The sequence below is a fragment of the Eleutherodactylus coqui genome, chromosome 1, assembly GCF_035609145.1.
Source record: "Eleutherodactylus coqui strain aEleCoq1 chromosome 1, aEleCoq1.hap1, whole genome shotgun sequence".
NCBI classification, from domain to species: Eukaryota; Metazoa; Chordata; class Amphibia; order Anura; family Eleutherodactylidae; genus Eleutherodactylus; species Eleutherodactylus coqui.
In genome coordinates this window covers 146,474,621-146,491,241 of record NC_089837.1, presented here as the reverse complement: position 1 = coordinate 146,491,241, position 16,621 = coordinate 146,474,621, and the positions used below count along the sequence as shown (strand labels likewise).

The window sequence follows — 16,621 nt, the reverse complement described above, 5'->3', positions numbered from 1 at the left end:
TTCTTCCCGGACGACCGACCGAATTTCGGACATGAGGGAAGATTTTTCCTCCTGCAGAATTTTTGCAGAACGAACGGCACATAATGTTTTGGTATAGGAGTCGTCGAGTTTGGCCAAGCACACTGGACACTTTTTACTCCTCCTCCTAGCCTCCCTAGGTTTTTGAGTATCCCTGTCCTGGAATGACAAGGGAGAACTCTGTTAGTAAGGAAGTGTATGTAGTGCAGGTGTCTGTAGGTTGGCCCACTGGACCACTTACAGTTTGGAGATTCTCTGGGTCCTCTCTGGCCGACATCCTGCGCTTGCTTGTGGGATCAACTCCTGTACTTAGGATCGATTCCCGGCGTGAAGAAACACCAGCTGCTTCCCTGGTGTGGAGGAGCTTTAAAAATTTGAATCCGGCGCCAGCGGCGCTAAGCCACGCCCACTTTCACGCTAGGCCACGCCCCCTTGCGGAGCATCTGACGTCACTGCGTCACTCCCGGAGCTCCGCTGAGGCCACGCCCCCTTGAGGAACGCTGCTGCTCGGCCCTGGACCCAGAGATGGCGTCCGCCGCCGAAATGACAGCCGCAGTGGTGCCGGAAATCCCGTACTTGGACCCAGGCCCACGCAGTCCCCGGTAAGCTCCCAGATGAGGTACTTCCCACTGGGGCGCCGGGGCTGCCAGGAGAGATGCCGCCGCTCACCGGTAAGCCCTGGAACCTCCGGCATGGGACAGCATCGCTGGAGCTCTGCCGCTGCTGTCCTGAAGGGACAGGAAAAACACATGTGTTCGGTGGAGGGGAGGTTTCTTTTATGCTCTGCCTTTTCCTGTCCCATCAGGTCAGCAGGTGAGCAACCTCCAAGCGTATGCTGTCATGATGACGAAGGGAAAAGAGAACTTTCATCTGAAACTCAACAGTCTATTCTTGTTCTTAGAAATGAAGGCTATTCCATGCGAGAAATTGCTAAGAAATTGAAGATTTCCTACAACGGTGTGTACTACTCCCTTCAGAGGATAGCACAAACAGGCTCTAACCAGAGTAGAAAAAGAAGTGGGAGGCCGCATTGCACAACTAAGCAAGAAGATAAGCACATTAGAGTCTCTAGTTTGAGAAACAGACGCCTCACAGGTACCCAACTGGCATCTTCATTAAATAGTACCCGCAAAACACCAGTGTCAACATCTACAGTGAAGAGGCGGCTGCGGGATTTTGGGCTTCAGGGCAGAGTGGCAAAGAAAAAGCCATATCTGAGACTGGCCAATAAAAGAAAAAGATTAAGATGGGCAAAAGAACACAGACATTGGACAGAGGAAGACTGGAAAAAAGTGTTGTGGATGGATGAATCCAAGTTTGAGGTGTTTGGATCACAAAGAACGTTTGAGAGACGCAGAACAAATGAAAAGATGCTGGAAGAATGCCTGACGCCATCTGTTAAGCATGGTGGAGGTAATGTGATGGTCTGGGGTTGCTTTGGTGCTGGTAAGGTGGGAGATTTGTACAGGGTAAAAGGGATTCTGAATAAGGAAGGGTATCACTCCATTTTGCAACGCCATGCCATACCCAGTGGACAGCGCTTGATTGGAACCAATTTCATCCTACAACAGGACAATGACCCTAAACACACCTCCAAATTGTGCAAGAACTATTTAGAGCAGAAGCAGGCAGCTGGTATTCTATCGGTAATGGAGTGGCCAGCGCAGTCACCAGATCTGAACCCCATTGAGCTGTTGTGGGAGCAGCTTGACCGTATGGTACGCCAGAAGTGCCCATCCAACCAATCCAACTTGTGGGAGATGCTTCTAGAAGCGTGGGGTGCAATTTCACAAGCTTACCTCAACAAATTAACAGCTAGAATGTCAAAGGTGTGCAATGCTGTAATTGCTGCAAAAGGAGGATTCTTTGACGAAAGCAAAGTTTGATGTAAAAACAATGTTATTTCAAATACAAATCATTATTTCTAACCTTGTCAATGTCTTGACTCTATTTTCTATTCATTTCACAACGCATGGTGGTGAATAAGTGTGACTTTTCATGGAAAACACAAAATTGTTTGGGTGACCCCAAACTTTTGAACGGTAGTGTATGTACCTCTTTTCCGGACCCCTCCTACTTTCAGCTTGAAAATACTAATGAAATCTACAGTTGTGTGAAAACGGCATTAAGGCCTCATTAACATGGCAGTAAGCTGCATCAGTATTTGGGGAGGCACATTCATTTCTGGTTTTCGCTTCAAAATACTGATACAAAATAATGACTGAACCACTTGCACATGGCAATCCACAGTATTTGTAAACCAAAACTAGGTGTACCTCTTCCATGTTTTGGGTCCACTTCAAGTTTATGCTTACAAAATATAAGATACTGATAAATATACTGTGACGTGAAAGCAATTCACAGCCAGTGACCAATGTATTATGTTCATGACCATTTATACTAGGCAATGAGTAAGGTCTCATGCATATGGCGATTCAGCACAGACCTATATGGCACCTCCTTGTGGTACATTATTTTTCCTTTTGAACACAAGTGGAGAGTACCCCCATAGTACAACATGCCAGAAGGAGAGATCCTCTGTGAGAAATCAGAGGAACATAGGTGTACAAAGTCACAGCCATTGTGTTTGAGATATGATGCAGTTCTCAAAACACATATTAGTATGAGGCCTACCTCACTTTGTTTTACTGATACGATCTTGTGAAAACGTCCTTTTAAAATCTTATAGCGAAACACACTCTCTTAAAAAGGAAAAAAAATCCATATCTAGATGAAGGCTCTCAACAGTTTTCTCCAATGTACTAACAATATAGCATCACTTAATATAATATGCATACTAACTTTTGGGAACCATGAAATAACTTCTGATTACAAAAACACTGCATATACTCTTTATTCCCTTTATTGCTTTATACATCTACGACTACATTCATAGTTTACATGTATACCTTGGGTTAAGAAATACCCACAGAGCACTTTTAGATTTGAAAATGTTCTATTAAAGACGGGATAGCGAGAGGCTGGATGTGGTAGCAAGAATTCATTTTAAAGGAATAAGTAACAGGGAATTCAGAAATGAGAAAGATAAAAAGAAGACGACAAGATATGCTTTAAAAGTATGTGCTGGAAAGATGTTTATTTCACGGATTTCTGTCCAGTTGAAGAAAGTGTGGCCTCCAATGCCAGTGGCCAACATCAGGCTTTAAAGTTGCGACACTTGATGTAAATCAAGGATAAAATGTCCAGTACAAAAGGGAATCACACGGCTCCTGAATGCTTACTGTGAGTGTAATCGAGCACTTAAAACTGGTCAATTGGATTTACCATGTGGAATTACATGTCATGTTGATACACACATTAACCTCTCCCCTGCTGGGCATGCAGTGAAGGGGTTAAGAAGTCATTGCATTTCCCCATAGGAAACTAGGCTGATAATCAAAAATGGAAGATCAAAGTTTATTTTTTGTGTTTTTTTTGTTTTGTTTTTACTACCTGCATACAAAAACATATTGCACATCAAACAACCAAAAAACAAAAATAAAAATACCATACTAAGGACTAACATATGCAGTTTTTATACAGGAGAAACATTCTGGAAATTGATCTTTCAGTAGTTAGGATTATACCTTTGTGGACATGACTACGTTCGGTTTAGTGTTTATAGCAATGTTTGATTTTAAATACTGTACAGTTTAATAAATAAACCAAACAATGCTCCAATGAAGAACAGTCACTGCCAATAGCTGCAGATGAATATTTGTGTTCCAGTGGTCTGCAGATTTTCCTCCATACAGCTTTTTTTTTTTAATAAAACAAAAACAAAAAACAAAAACATGTATTAAAACGACCAGTTTCCAGACCTAACCAATGGAGAAGTTACAGTTCAGTGCAAAATACTTTTTAGACTGCATTTTCTAGTTTTCCTCAGGTGAAGAAGTGGTTGCATATTATTAAAAATGTAACAAAAAGCAGCTAATGCTTTCAGAACAAATATTATGCAGGATCCCCCCATTCAATGCCATATTTGAAAACAAAACATTTCCTATAGCCAGCACTTTTTTCTTTTTTTTTTCTTTAATGTTTCGTATACTATCTCAAGGCACATCTGATGATGTATTTAGAACACAGTAGGTATCAACTTATGTTTAACATGTTTATCAGGATCCCTCCCCTTTCTTTATTCCAAATGGAGGAACTGAAAGTGTGGTGTAAAGACTGGCGATCCTTAATCTATCTTTGGCAAGCTTGTACAAGCACTATTGTAAAATGTAATGTAAAGGAACTGTAAACTAGGACACTCCATTTAGGACACCCCATTCAGTATGGCTTCTTGTTTGCTCCCATCTTGACAGCTTGCAGCATTCCTTTCAGGGGCCGTTGTCAGCGACTTTGAAGTAGTGTCACCATTGGACCCTCGTGGTCCGTTTGTGACCTTTTCAGAAGGTGTGTGTTCTTCAATTACATCCTTTACCTGTAGGAAAGGAAATTTTTGCTAGAGGTGAGAATAATTGTACCATAAAAGCACTTAGAATAAATGTAATATTAGCCTCCCAAGACTCCACACAAGCTAGAAATTAGAAGGAATTCTAAGAATGACTGCAGTCATTAAAGTACAGTCTGTCTCAGGACTGAACTGTAAGTGTGCAGTTTACATGGTAATTTACCCTTTGTGAGATGGCTCAAATGAAAGTGTGAATAGCTTAGCATAATAATGGACACTACTTGAGTTTCAGCCAAATCACAGCTCACCTTTTCCTTTTTGCCTTTAGCAAGTGCTTCTTTAGGGAGGCTTCTCTGTCGGCTCTGAGACTCTGCTCTTGAGATATAGTCTGCCACTGTCACTGGAAGGGGAAAGCATTATGAGATAGGAAATTACACATTAGGTATTTTATTCCTTTTTTAAAGATCACTTGAGCACTTGTATAATGTTGCTGTACACAACTATAACTCTATAGTGTAATTTGCATTACAAACAGAAGTATATATTGGGTTACATTTAAAATACATCCAATAAATCACACTCCATAGGCTTCTTGTTTTACTTGTGCATCGTTAACATATATTAGTATTACATCAGAAACACAACAAAGCAGGGTGGTATACTAGGACAGACATTCAAACCATCCTGCTGGTCTAGATTTAGTTGGAGGGGAGCTAGCAAGATGGCATCATAACCCATACGTTAGAAAACTTCCATTGGCACAACATCGCACAAGTACCAGGAAATAAAAGCAGTGCACTTCCCATGCAGGTTAGTTATCAGTAACTCTACCCACATTGGTTACCTGGCTGTCTATCTTCTGCCTGACCCCTGAAGCGACGCCTGCGGCTACGATTGCGTCGCTGGGGTTTTTGTTCACTACCATCTGCAACAGTAAAGTGCATGAAAATCTTATCTACACTACAAGACGAAGGAAAGTTTTGTAATGTAGCACACCTATACTAAATAACTGATTCCATATGGTTAAAGTCCAATTTATCTAATACATGCAAAATGAGCGAGGCAGTACTTACAGGCTAAATGTGTGGCAGGTAAAAGCCATGTTTAATTCAAACAACTAGAACAAGAGATTGTATGAACCTGCTGCTATAAGATCTAAACCAGCTTTATCTAGGAAGCAGTACGTGAAATACGTTGTGCATATCCTAGAACTCTTAAAATGCAGCCTTGGTCTACAATGCATTTTATTTTACAAAATAGCTGAAGAGCCAGGGTCAATTGGCTGCGATAGAATTTGATTAAAATAGTCACACGTATAATTACACATTTTTTCCTAAGACAAAATTGTGACAGTTACCAAATTATTCTTTTAAAACGGTCCTAATGAGTCTCTCCTAACAGTTACACAAGTGGCTAATCAAAACGTAATTTGTAAGATTAGGACTATAAAAACATACCCAAGCCATTTTCACTAACGGATGCAGTATCAGATTCAGTCATTCCATCCATTAGAGAAGCATCTTCATCGGTCCTCCTCCTCCGTGATCGTCTTCGGCGGTTAGTGCTATGGTGAGACTCGCTTGCATCTGTATCGACTGTCTGGTCTGACTCTGTGTTATCAAGCAAGCTGTATGGGTTACTGTCCGGATCTTTCAGCACTGAGGACAAAAAGTCAAATATGACTAAAACTTGATTTGTGTGCCCATTTATATACAGAAGCAACTCTGACAGTCCAACATGCTTTTAGTGTTTTCTCGCTCTCCTTTTAAACATTCAATTGCAAGATTTTGATATATAGTAACAGATTTATGAAAACGCCTACTGCAACCAATCACAGCAGTTTTTGATTTTGCAAGAGCACTATGAGAAATGAAAGCAGACTTGTGAATGGTTGCTATGGGCAACAAAGTTTCTTTTAGACAGTTTCATAAATCTCCATAGAGTTTATAGGATTTGGAGCAGTATTTCTATGTATAAAGTAGATGAAATCCTGACGGGCCTCCTAGGAAAGACAGCCTGACAGGTTTTCCTGCATCAGTGTGTACACAGAAAGCAGTCAATCATCTTGTCAGAATTTACTCTTCTCACAAACCTATATAAATCACAGTCCAGCTTCTCTCGCTCAATCATATAGTGCTATCAAAAAAGGGCAGCATAAAATCACCTGACTAGCTTGCTATAGTTTCCAGAATTTCATTTTTTTTATGTGTGCCAACCTTAGGGTTCATTGACACAAGCGTAGCGATCTTACGCTGGCCGAAACCAGCAACAATGAAAATTGCCGCAATTGAATCCAGAGATTAAAGGGGTTTTCTGGTCAAAAATGCTATTGATCAGCCAGGGTCTGCCGCTTGGGACCCTGACCGAAAAGGCTGTTACTGCGGAGCCATCAGCGTCGCAGTAACAGAGGTTGAAGTGGAAGCCTCCACGCCGGCCTCCAATGTAGTGTCCGGCGCTGGTAACTGCAGGCACAGCTCTTACTGAAATGAATTGCAGTAACTGCAGTTACCAGCACCAGCCACTACATAGGAGGTTGGCGGATGGGCTTCCGCGCGAACCTCTGTGCATTTGGAGCAGAAGTCTCCGTGCCAACCTCCTATGTAGTGGCCGGTGCTTGTAACTGCAGGCAGGGCTCTCATTGATTTCAATGAGAGCCGTGCCTGCAGTAACCTGCGCCGGCCACTACATGGGAGGTTAGCGCAGAGGCTTCCACACCAACCTCTAATTGCAGCTTTGTTAGCTTGTGCGTACTCAACTGATCTGTCTCGGTCCCGAGCGGTGGAGCCTGGCTGATAAACTATTGATGACCTATCCTGACGATTGGTCATCAATAGTATTTTTGACTGGAAAACCCCTTTAGTTAGCGTTTTCTCTTACATTCATATGGGCGTATAGTGTGAAAAATATGCTGCAGCCTAAAATTCTGTCGGCTAGCAGAAATCCTTGGAATGACTTCAATGCTTAAATAGAGCCAGCTATCTTTGTTTCCAAGCGCAGGTAAACTACCTCCCCTGCCCTTTTTTTCTCAGCTCCTATAGGAATCTATAGGAGCCTCCAGCGATTCTCGTAAAAAAAAAAAAACCCACAAAATTTATCTTTAAGGCTAGGGTCACACAGGGCGGATATGTTGCGATTTTGCTGCGGTTTTGACGCAGAACTGCTTCTGCAGCAAAACCGCTTCAAAAGATTAATTTGGGCTTGCGGATTTTGCTGCGGATTTTCGTGCGGAAAAATCCGCAAGCGTTTTTTTCCGCAGCGCATTTTTACTTTTGTCGCGCATTTGGTGCGGTTTTGGCTGCGTCCATAGAGGTCTATGGACAAAAAAGCGCTGCGGAAACGACCAAAGAATGAACATGCTGCATCTTTTAAAACCACGACGCAGTTGCATTTCCACACTGCGGCTGTGCGGAAAAAATCCGTCCTGTGAGAACAGCTTTTTGGCAAATCTCATTTGTGCTGCATTGCACAGCAAACGCAGCGGTTTTGCTGCAGTGCGGATATGCAACGGCAATCCGCGGCAAATCCGCCCTGTGTGACCCCAGCCTTAAAAAAAAACCACAACATACAAAAATTGGACTGAAAATCGTCGGCAATGACATTTTTTAGGGTTTAATTTTTTCGTGTGCCCGAAAATCGCCCATGTGAATGAACGCATTATAATACAATGCTTGACAGTCGCGTTTTTCGTCTGACGTTTTAGTGCAGCTAAATAGGCACGTAAAAATGCCCATGTGAATAAGGCCTTACGATGTCAAATTACCCGCATGTTATATCCATGTGTTTAGTTTTCATACCAAATGTCCCAAGAGCAATTTTAGACTCCATTCCAGACCCATTTATTATGTCTACACATACACTAACCCAGTGTTTCCCAATTCCAGTCATCAAGGCACCCCAACAGGTCAGGTTTCCTGGATTTCCTCAGTATGACACAGGTGATCCTGTCAGCACCTTGGACATTGCTACAGATGTTCTTAACTATAGGAGATCCTGAATACAAAACCTGTTTGGGTGCCTTGAAGACTGGAGTTGGGAAACACTGTACTAAGTCAACGGATAGAAAAGTCCATGGAAACAAACATACCAGAGCTGATGGATGATTTGCCACCCCTAGATCCTCCACGTCCTCGTCCTGCAGATCCACTACGACCTCTTCCTCCAGGGCGCCTTCGGCTGTCTCTTTGTTGGCGATTTTCTCTATCATCTTCACCAGCTAGAGACCAGTCGCTCAATTCATCTTTTCTTTCCGATTCAGTCTCGGAGGGATTTGAGAGTTCAGAGTTTGTACCTACACAGAAAAATAAAGATGAAGAACTGCTTGGATTTAAAGGGAACGCTAACCTAGAAATGAAGGCTGCATGAAAAACAGGAGATACATTTGTCCACACTTTGCTGCAGGATTTCTACCAAACTGTTTCAGGAACATGAACATTAGTGTTTTCCACAAGAAAGAGAAAAATTAGCTGATTGGTGGGGGTCCAACTGCTGTGATTCCCTCTGATCACTAGAACGGAAGCCCAGTCTCTCCCCGAATGAAGGAAGTGCACCGCACTCTATTTCAATGAAAGCACCCAACCTGCACTTTAATCCATTAAGGACCAAGCACTGTAAATATACAGCGCTTGGTCCTGGGCTTAAAGCCCAGGCGTATGTAAAATTACAGAAGCAGGATGAGTTGAAAGATATTAGTCAAAGCTGATAACCTGGAGGAGGAGGGAGAAGTGGGTTTTGACCCCTTTTGCCTCCTCCTTTATTTAGTACACAGCACTCAATGAGCACGATGTACTAAAAAAGTGAAAGTTAAGTTCTTTTTCACTACGCGAGCCGGCAGTCCGTGATCGCCGGGATTCCAAGCAGACCCCGATTAGCTCTGCCAGTGACTGTCACTACAGGGGATGTTTTTCCCTGTAACTGCGGGTCCAACGTATGCCCCAGTGTGGAAAACCGTCCAATAAAAAATAAACCATGTGAATGTCTCCCAGAGGTCTTATGATGTCATGGGGGACATAGAAAAAAACATAATTGCATACATAAATAAAACAAAGTTACAGAATAAAATATATACATAATAACCTAAAGCAGACGCAAACCAAAACAGTCGCTATATGTGCCCTGTAATCCAAAACCACATTCTACATCAAAACGTCCGAAACAAAATGAGGAACCCTTTTCCATACTTTACTTTAGCAAAAATATACAAGTTAAAAAAAACTTTAAAAAAAAAAAACTATAAGTGTTAGAGAGTCAGTGAAAAGAAAAAAAAACAGCACTATATGTCACGGTAAAAGAAGCGCAGGCACAAAACAGTCTGGGTCTTTAAGGGATTAATACTTAATATCTCCCTATGGTGCAGCTGCAGAGAAATTGAGCACTTTACTCAAAGTTCCCTCACAAATTAAATCTAATCACTTGGGGTCCCAGCAGGAGGGCATTCTGAGATAAAAAGGTCCTACAACTATAAACCTAACAAGTAGGGATATTCTCAGAAAACTCTTCTGTCATGTCATCAGGTCAGTGGAGCTGGTTGCATATCTTCTCAGCTACATCCCTGCTAAGTAGCTCAGTTGTCCATTTTCCCCACTCTCCTGTACCAACCAACGCTATATTCAGCTTCCCAGCACTGTCAAGAGGGCGGTGTAGACACAAAAGACAAGCGGCACCAAAGTCAGCAAAACTGTGACTGCAAAGCAGGTCCATTTTAAGAAATCTTGCGTTCTTTATGCCACCATAGACACTTTCCTTGTAAAACTATATGGTATATCTGTACCAAAGACCATTCTCAAGTTAGCATTTTGCATGATTATCTGTAAGCCAAAACCAGAAAGGAGCCCAAAATGCAAAAGAGTCTCCTGTTAAATTGTACAGATAATTTTATTTGAAGATTTATGAGATTTGGTCATTTTAAATCATGTCTTGTGCAAATCAGTTAGGTTTATCCACACTATCACAATAGACCATTTTTCATGGACCTTTTATGAAAAAGAGAGGTGACGTCATATAGAAACAGGTAAAAAAATAAAAAATAGGTTTCCCTATATTGGTATAGGTCTAAAATCCGTTGAAGTAGAACTGCGCAGCCCAACGTTCCAAAAAAAAAAAACAAAGCCAACAAAAAACTAAAATCAGAAGGATTTCAAAGTAATCATCGCAAAATTATTCTTAATTTTGGATGCAAGAGTCACTTCAGCTCATGCAATGGGTGTAGGTGAAATGGGTCTACACACTTGATAGTTCTTGTAGGTTGGGGGGGGGGGGGGGGTGTTCTGTGTGCTTTCAACTACAATTAAAACGCAAACCTTATATAAGGATTAAAAAAAAAAAAAAAAAATAGGAATCTTCATACCATAACCAGATGTGTAATTGGGTCCTCTACGGCCTCGGCCCCTTCCGCTGTAGGACCTGCTTCCACGGACAGATGAGGCAGTACTTTCATCAGTTGCATAACCCTTTTCTTTCTCTGTGCCTCGGTTTGAAGATGGCCGAAAACCCATACCGATTTGACGAAGCTGTTCATCAATTTGAAGTCTTTCAAGTCTTAACTGCTCTACCTCCTAAAAGAAATGAGATAAAATTGTAAGATAAGGTTATCTTTCCTCAGAGGCTACCACAGTATATTAGAACAAGGGCAAATAGCTAAAACTTACTTTTAGGTACGCAATGTGATATTCTAGAAGAACCTGGACATTGCCAATGCTTTCCTTCGTTCCGACGAAGACAAACGGAACCATACCCTGTACCAATACGACATGACACTTCCATATAAAGACAAAAGAATACCAAGCGCACTGTTGCAAACAGCATTTAGAATGTGGGGAGGGGAAGAATTGAGGGGGAAAAAGCTTTTAATTATGTGACAAAATGGTGCAACTTACATCTTCACGGGGCAACTTTGTTTCATTATCTCCTTCAATTCTTACTCTTACAACTCCAGATTTATCCACAATCTCCTGAATTACTTTCCCATTTTTGCCAATAACTTTTCCTGCATAGAAAAATGTCAAAGGGTACTTTAAAATCAAATTTATCTCTACTTTTGCCAAGCGTCATCACATCCCAAACTTTCTTTTCTCACTAAAAATCATAAAGTAACAAAATCTTACCAACAAGATTTCTGGGAACCTGAATGAAATCCTCCACGAATTCCAAATAACTTCGTGCTTTCTTAACTGCTTCAGCGCTCTAAAAGTCAGAGCAGAATGTTAAATATTTATGTTGAAACATTTGTTACTAATGCTAAAGACAATAAAGTTGTAAATCTGCATATATAATAGACAAGGTTAATGTGAACGCTAACTGCAAGACATACAAGATGTAAATTTTCATGAGGACCAGTATATATTAAAAAAAAAAAAAAAGTATTTACATGGGAATATTTTGGGTACTTAAAGGTAATAAATATACCATCAGTAAGTGACCCATTATTTAAATCACTTTTTGTGTGTTAAAAATGTGAATTTCTGGTAATTTTGCTTTAAATTTTTATACACAATCTAAAAAAAAACAAAAAAAAAAAACAACAAATAACGAAAATCCTGCATTTTTCACACTGACCAGAGTCTAATAGGCAGATACTTCCTGCTCTGTAGAGGAAAAAAGCTTTGCAGTCATCTCACTAACATCACAGTCAGGATTACAATGAAATGTATGTAAATAACACAGGATCCAGCACTCACAACAGGAGATATTGCTATTATCTACTTCCCCTCCCTGCAAAATCACCTCTACACATGTCACAGAGCATGTCCATTGTGTGGCTGGCCCATGAGGCTGCCATAAAGCATATCTTCTAAATGTTAAATCTAGCTCAGGGAAAGATGGCCGCCCCCACAGTCACGTATAGACAACAGGAGAAAATAAATAAATCTACACTCTGAAAATAAACAGATTACAAAAATAGAAAATGTTTCACTAGCTGCTTTTAATACATACAAAAAAAATATCTTTGGTGATATAGTACCTTTTAAGTACCCCAGAGATTTTTGCTCTCAAAGTGGAGGTGAAGTGCAGTATTCATTATATAGAGGACAATAAATCCAGCCCCACCAGCACAAGGTTCTAATATGCCAGGGAGAAGAAAACAAAAAAAAACGAACACTCTTTTCCCCCCAATAGTCAGTGGCCTATTTGGAGGTACACATTAAGACCTCATGTCCACGGCATAATTCTAATTTAAAATCTGCAGTGTTTTTCCCGCAGCGTGATCCGCGCCCCATAGGGATGCATTGGACACCTGCAGGTGGTTAAATACCTGCGGATGTCATGATTCCCTTCAGCCGCGGATCCCCGTTTGGGGAAAAAAAATCGCGACATGCTCCATTTTAGTCCGGGTCTGCAGAACACCCATACCAGAATTAAAACTCACCTCTCCGGATGCTGCGGTTCTTCCTTCCTTCGCGGCCGGATCTTCTTTCTTCAGCCCGGCGGATGTGCCCGGCGCATGCGCTCAGCACGCTGCCGGCGTGACGAGCACATCCGTTGGGCTGAAGAAAAATGATCCGGCCGCGAAGGAAGGAAGAACAGCAGCGTCCAGAGAGGTGAGTTTATTCTTTTTTGGCCTCATGTCCGCGGGGCAGGAGGGACCCGCTACGGATTCTCCATGAAGAATCCGCGGCGGGCCTGATTTTCCCCGTGGACATGAGGCCTAAAGGATTGTGTTCTCCTGTCCAGATATTCAGTAGTTTGATTAAATGGGTTGCCTTATCTGGCTAGAGCAGTGTTCAACTCCAGTCCTCAGGGACCGCCAACAGGTCATGTTTTCAGGATTTTCTCAGTGATGTAATTATTGTCAGGGCCTCAGACATTGCCACAGGTGTTCTCACTATAAGATATCCTGAAAACATGACATGTTGGTGGTCCCTGAGGACTGGAGTTGGGGACCCCTGGGCTACAGTATATGGATGTCAGAAAAGGGCCTTCACTCAGAGATCCATCACATAGAGGGCGGTCCTAACAAGCATTCATTTCAATGGCCAGCCTTCTAAGCTCTAAGGTTGCTGTAATAGTAGCCAACAGCAACTTCCCAAGCAAATGTCAGCTGTTTACAGGTTTTGAAAAAATAAATAAAAAAAGTATACTCACCTGCTCCAGCAGCTTCCTGTCCAACACTGGACCCTCTGCTTGCAACCTGGAAGCAGCCAGCCAAGTGCCATAGATTATGCAGGGACCACTCAGCCAGAGGCTTCAGCAGCGATTTTTCCATGCCCAGTGAATACTGCAACTGGCTGAGCAGTCACATGCACAATAAACCGCTTCTTCTAGGTTCCAGTGCAGGGAGCCACTGGAGTGGATGCATATACATTTTTTTTTTTTTTTTTTTTATACCATTTTAACCCTGTACATTTTTTTTTTTTTTAAGTCCTGGACAGCTCTCTAAAAGGAGCTGCCTATAATTGGGGATAAATATTGTATTAAACAGTAAACCTACTAGAAACACTTTATATGCCTTAGGCTGCATGCATACGAGTCTGTTCCGGCATGTGGAATCCGGCCTTGGCAGCAGTGGCATCTATGCATACCTGCTTTCATGTTCTTTCTGTATTGTGGATGGTCCGCATGGCTTGCTGTCAGACACGCGCAGTCCAGTTTGTTTTTTTTAAACTCCTACTTTTTGCCACAGAATCTGCAGCCTGTTCACAATGTCAATGGAAGCCGGTCGTGTGGAATCTGCATGCTGCGATTTTTTATTCGCAAGTGAAAACTGCAATTGGTTTTGCACTCATGTGCATGAAGAATCACATTTGCATTGTATGCTATGGGCGGTATTTGCTGTGACCCACTCCAGATTCCACAATTCAAATCCACCCGTGTGCATTCACCCTTAGTAACATAACTTGAATGGATCTGCGTAGATCCCTTGCAATGTGAAACCAACATTACACTAACCTCTCCATAGATTCGAAATGTCCCACTGTCCTCTTCCAATTCGATAGCTGTAATACCTGGGACTTTCCTGGCTTGTTGGATGTTATTTCCATGTGTACCTATTGCGAGCCCCATTAAATCTTCCCTAACGACAAATTCTTCATGAAATGCTGCGGCAAGCTGCTTTGTACACTAGAAAACAAGAACACAATACCATTGCAATCATTTTCTAGAAGATCTTTCAGCTCTTGAAACATGTCTGTTTTAAGTAATATTCACATTTCAGTGAATGACAAAACTAACTCCATGACTATCTTTATCCAGCAAAATGACACCTTGGCAGAAGGGGGGAAAAAAAGCAGACACCGCTGCAAGCAAATTGAATCTGTTGTACAACAAATTCAGCAATGTATAGTGACTTCTGTAATGAATGGAAGTCACAACACAAGTGTGAACGGATTCCCATAGAATAAATCAGGAACATCCTTACTGAGGATCTGTTATGTATAATAACTCTGATGTTCCTTCTGGAAATGTATGAATGCATTGATATCCAAGTTTTACCATCCCTTACTGCCACTTTTATTTTTAATCTGCACCTTCAGAGAACTATAATACACTCTTAGGCCTCATATCCACGGGCCCGCACGGTTTTCCCATGCAGAATCCTGTAGCAGATTCCACCTGGCTCACAGACATGAGGCAAAAAAATATATTATAGTCACCGTTCCGGATGCTGCGGAGCTCTCCTCTTCTGCCCGGCGGATGCGCTTGGAATGCCGGCAGCATACCATCTTTTTCTTTTGTCTTTAAACTCCTGCTTTCCAGTGGTACAGACGTAGTGTCAGCTACGTTTGTCGCGGGGCGGATAGCTTCCATTGACTTCCACAGAAGTTGTGGAAGCCATCCGTGCAGGAAAACTGCACAAAATGGAGCATGCTGCCGGTGTTTTTCTGCACGTGCAATCCACGCACCGGAGAAAAATGATATCTGCAGGTATTTAATTACCCGTGGGTGCCCAGTGATTCCCTATGGGTGCGGATCACGTGTGTGGGAGACACACGTGGATTTAATAAATCCATTTTCCCTGTGGACATTGGGCCTTATAATGCCATGTTGACAAATCTTAGAAAGGGCTTATTTTCAGTGGAAGGACTTCTTTGCAATACATTGAAAAGGTTTTTTCTTCTGTGGGGGAACAATATGCGGTAATATAGTCATTAATAAATACACACACACAGTATATTTGTGCAGCCACAATTTAAATTTTCCTTCGCTGAACCTGTGAGGGCTTGTTTTTATGGAAAGAGCTGTAGTTTTAATTTGTAGTATTCAAGAGTACGTATTTTGACAGCTTTGAATTAATATTTCTGTGAGCTGGTATTTACCCTGTGGGTTAAAGAACGCAACAACTTTATAGATGTATGCCCTCATTTTTTCCCATAATGGAAAAAAAAAAAAAGTTTTCCCCTTTTAACCCTTTATCAAGCTTTTAAAATACCTAGGAATAATTCAGTACTTCGGTGAATTGTTGCCTGTCAACGTGAAGCTAATAGGTAACCTATTAGACATCTAGCAGGTATACTAGGATAGCAGATCTGGGGGGCATTGTTAGATCCAGACTGCCACATTAACGCACAGGCACCCAGCAATCGCCATACAACTACTTTCTGATCCCACTCATTGCAGCAGGAGCCGTGGCGTTCCTGTGCCGCACATGTACAGGGGACTGCAGGAACTACCTCCCAACATTACTGTGTAATACGATATACGGCTGTATGGAAGGTGTTAAACATTTAAACCATACGCAATCTGCATAACCAGATTAGTAGTTGCATTTGTTTTTTTGAATAGAAACTTCTAGTCCAGAACAAAAGACAGCCAATCTTCCAACACCACAGGTAAGTCTGGGAAGTGAGAAAATACTAAGGGATTGTGCAACCAGTTTTCATATTCTAACAAGTGAAAGCAAGCCTGCAAAAACAAACATGCAACTTATTTTAAGATACAGAAAGTCTAGATTTTTGTGAATGTAAAATTTAACATACTTCTAAATGTTTGGTGGCTTCTTCATTCCTGGACATAAGCATCAGCTTTGTGCGAATACTTCGTAAGTGCATGTCACTTAGTATATTTACCCTCTTCACTGTTGCTTCACTTGCAGACTTTAAATAGGGAGAAAAGGCAATATTAACATAAACTTCACTAAAACTATACACAAGTTTGTCAAACTGCACAACATAAAAAACTTTAATGACAGCCAGTCTTCGCCTAGACGTAATTGTACATGTTTGCCTCCCACATCATGACCGTTAATAAAAATATGACATTTTTAACTAC

At 41.6% G+C, this 16,621-nt stretch overlaps 1 protein-coding gene across 3 annotated transcripts in view; it reads right to left on the bottom strand.

Moving 5' to 3' along the window:
- Nucleotides 1–3,691: 3,691 nt before the first annotated feature.
- Nucleotides 3,692–16,621, bottom strand: part of FXR1 (FMR1 autosomal homolog 1) — a 37,345-nt gene continuing 24,415 nt past the window's right edge. Inside the window, exons 7-17 of one of the 3 annotated variants that reach the window (XM_066601560.1) lie at nucleotides 16,330–16,446; nucleotides 14,303–14,473; nucleotides 11,521–11,599; nucleotides 11,293–11,402; nucleotides 11,065–11,172; nucleotides 10,764–10,971; nucleotides 8,505–8,708; nucleotides 5,878–6,078; nucleotides 5,265–5,345; nucleotides 4,729–4,820; nucleotides 3,692–4,450 (exon numbers count right to left, since the gene is read on the bottom strand). In XM_066601560.1, coding sequence (XP_066457657.1) covers nucleotides 4,283–4,450; nucleotides 4,729–4,820; nucleotides 5,265–5,345; nucleotides 5,878–6,078; nucleotides 8,505–8,708; nucleotides 10,764–10,971; nucleotides 11,065–11,172; nucleotides 11,293–11,402; nucleotides 11,521–11,599; nucleotides 14,303–14,473; nucleotides 16,330–16,446 — 1,539 coding nt within the window. In that variant the 3' untranslated portion in view covers nucleotides 3,692–4,282. The remainder of the gene's footprint in view (nucleotides 4,451–4,728; nucleotides 4,821–5,264; nucleotides 5,346–5,877; nucleotides 6,079–8,504; nucleotides 8,709–10,763; nucleotides 10,972–11,064; nucleotides 11,173–11,292; nucleotides 11,403–11,520; nucleotides 11,600–14,302; nucleotides 14,474–16,329; nucleotides 16,447–16,621) is intronic. The other 2 variants (XM_066601566.1, XM_066601570.1) reach the window with 2 other exon arrangements.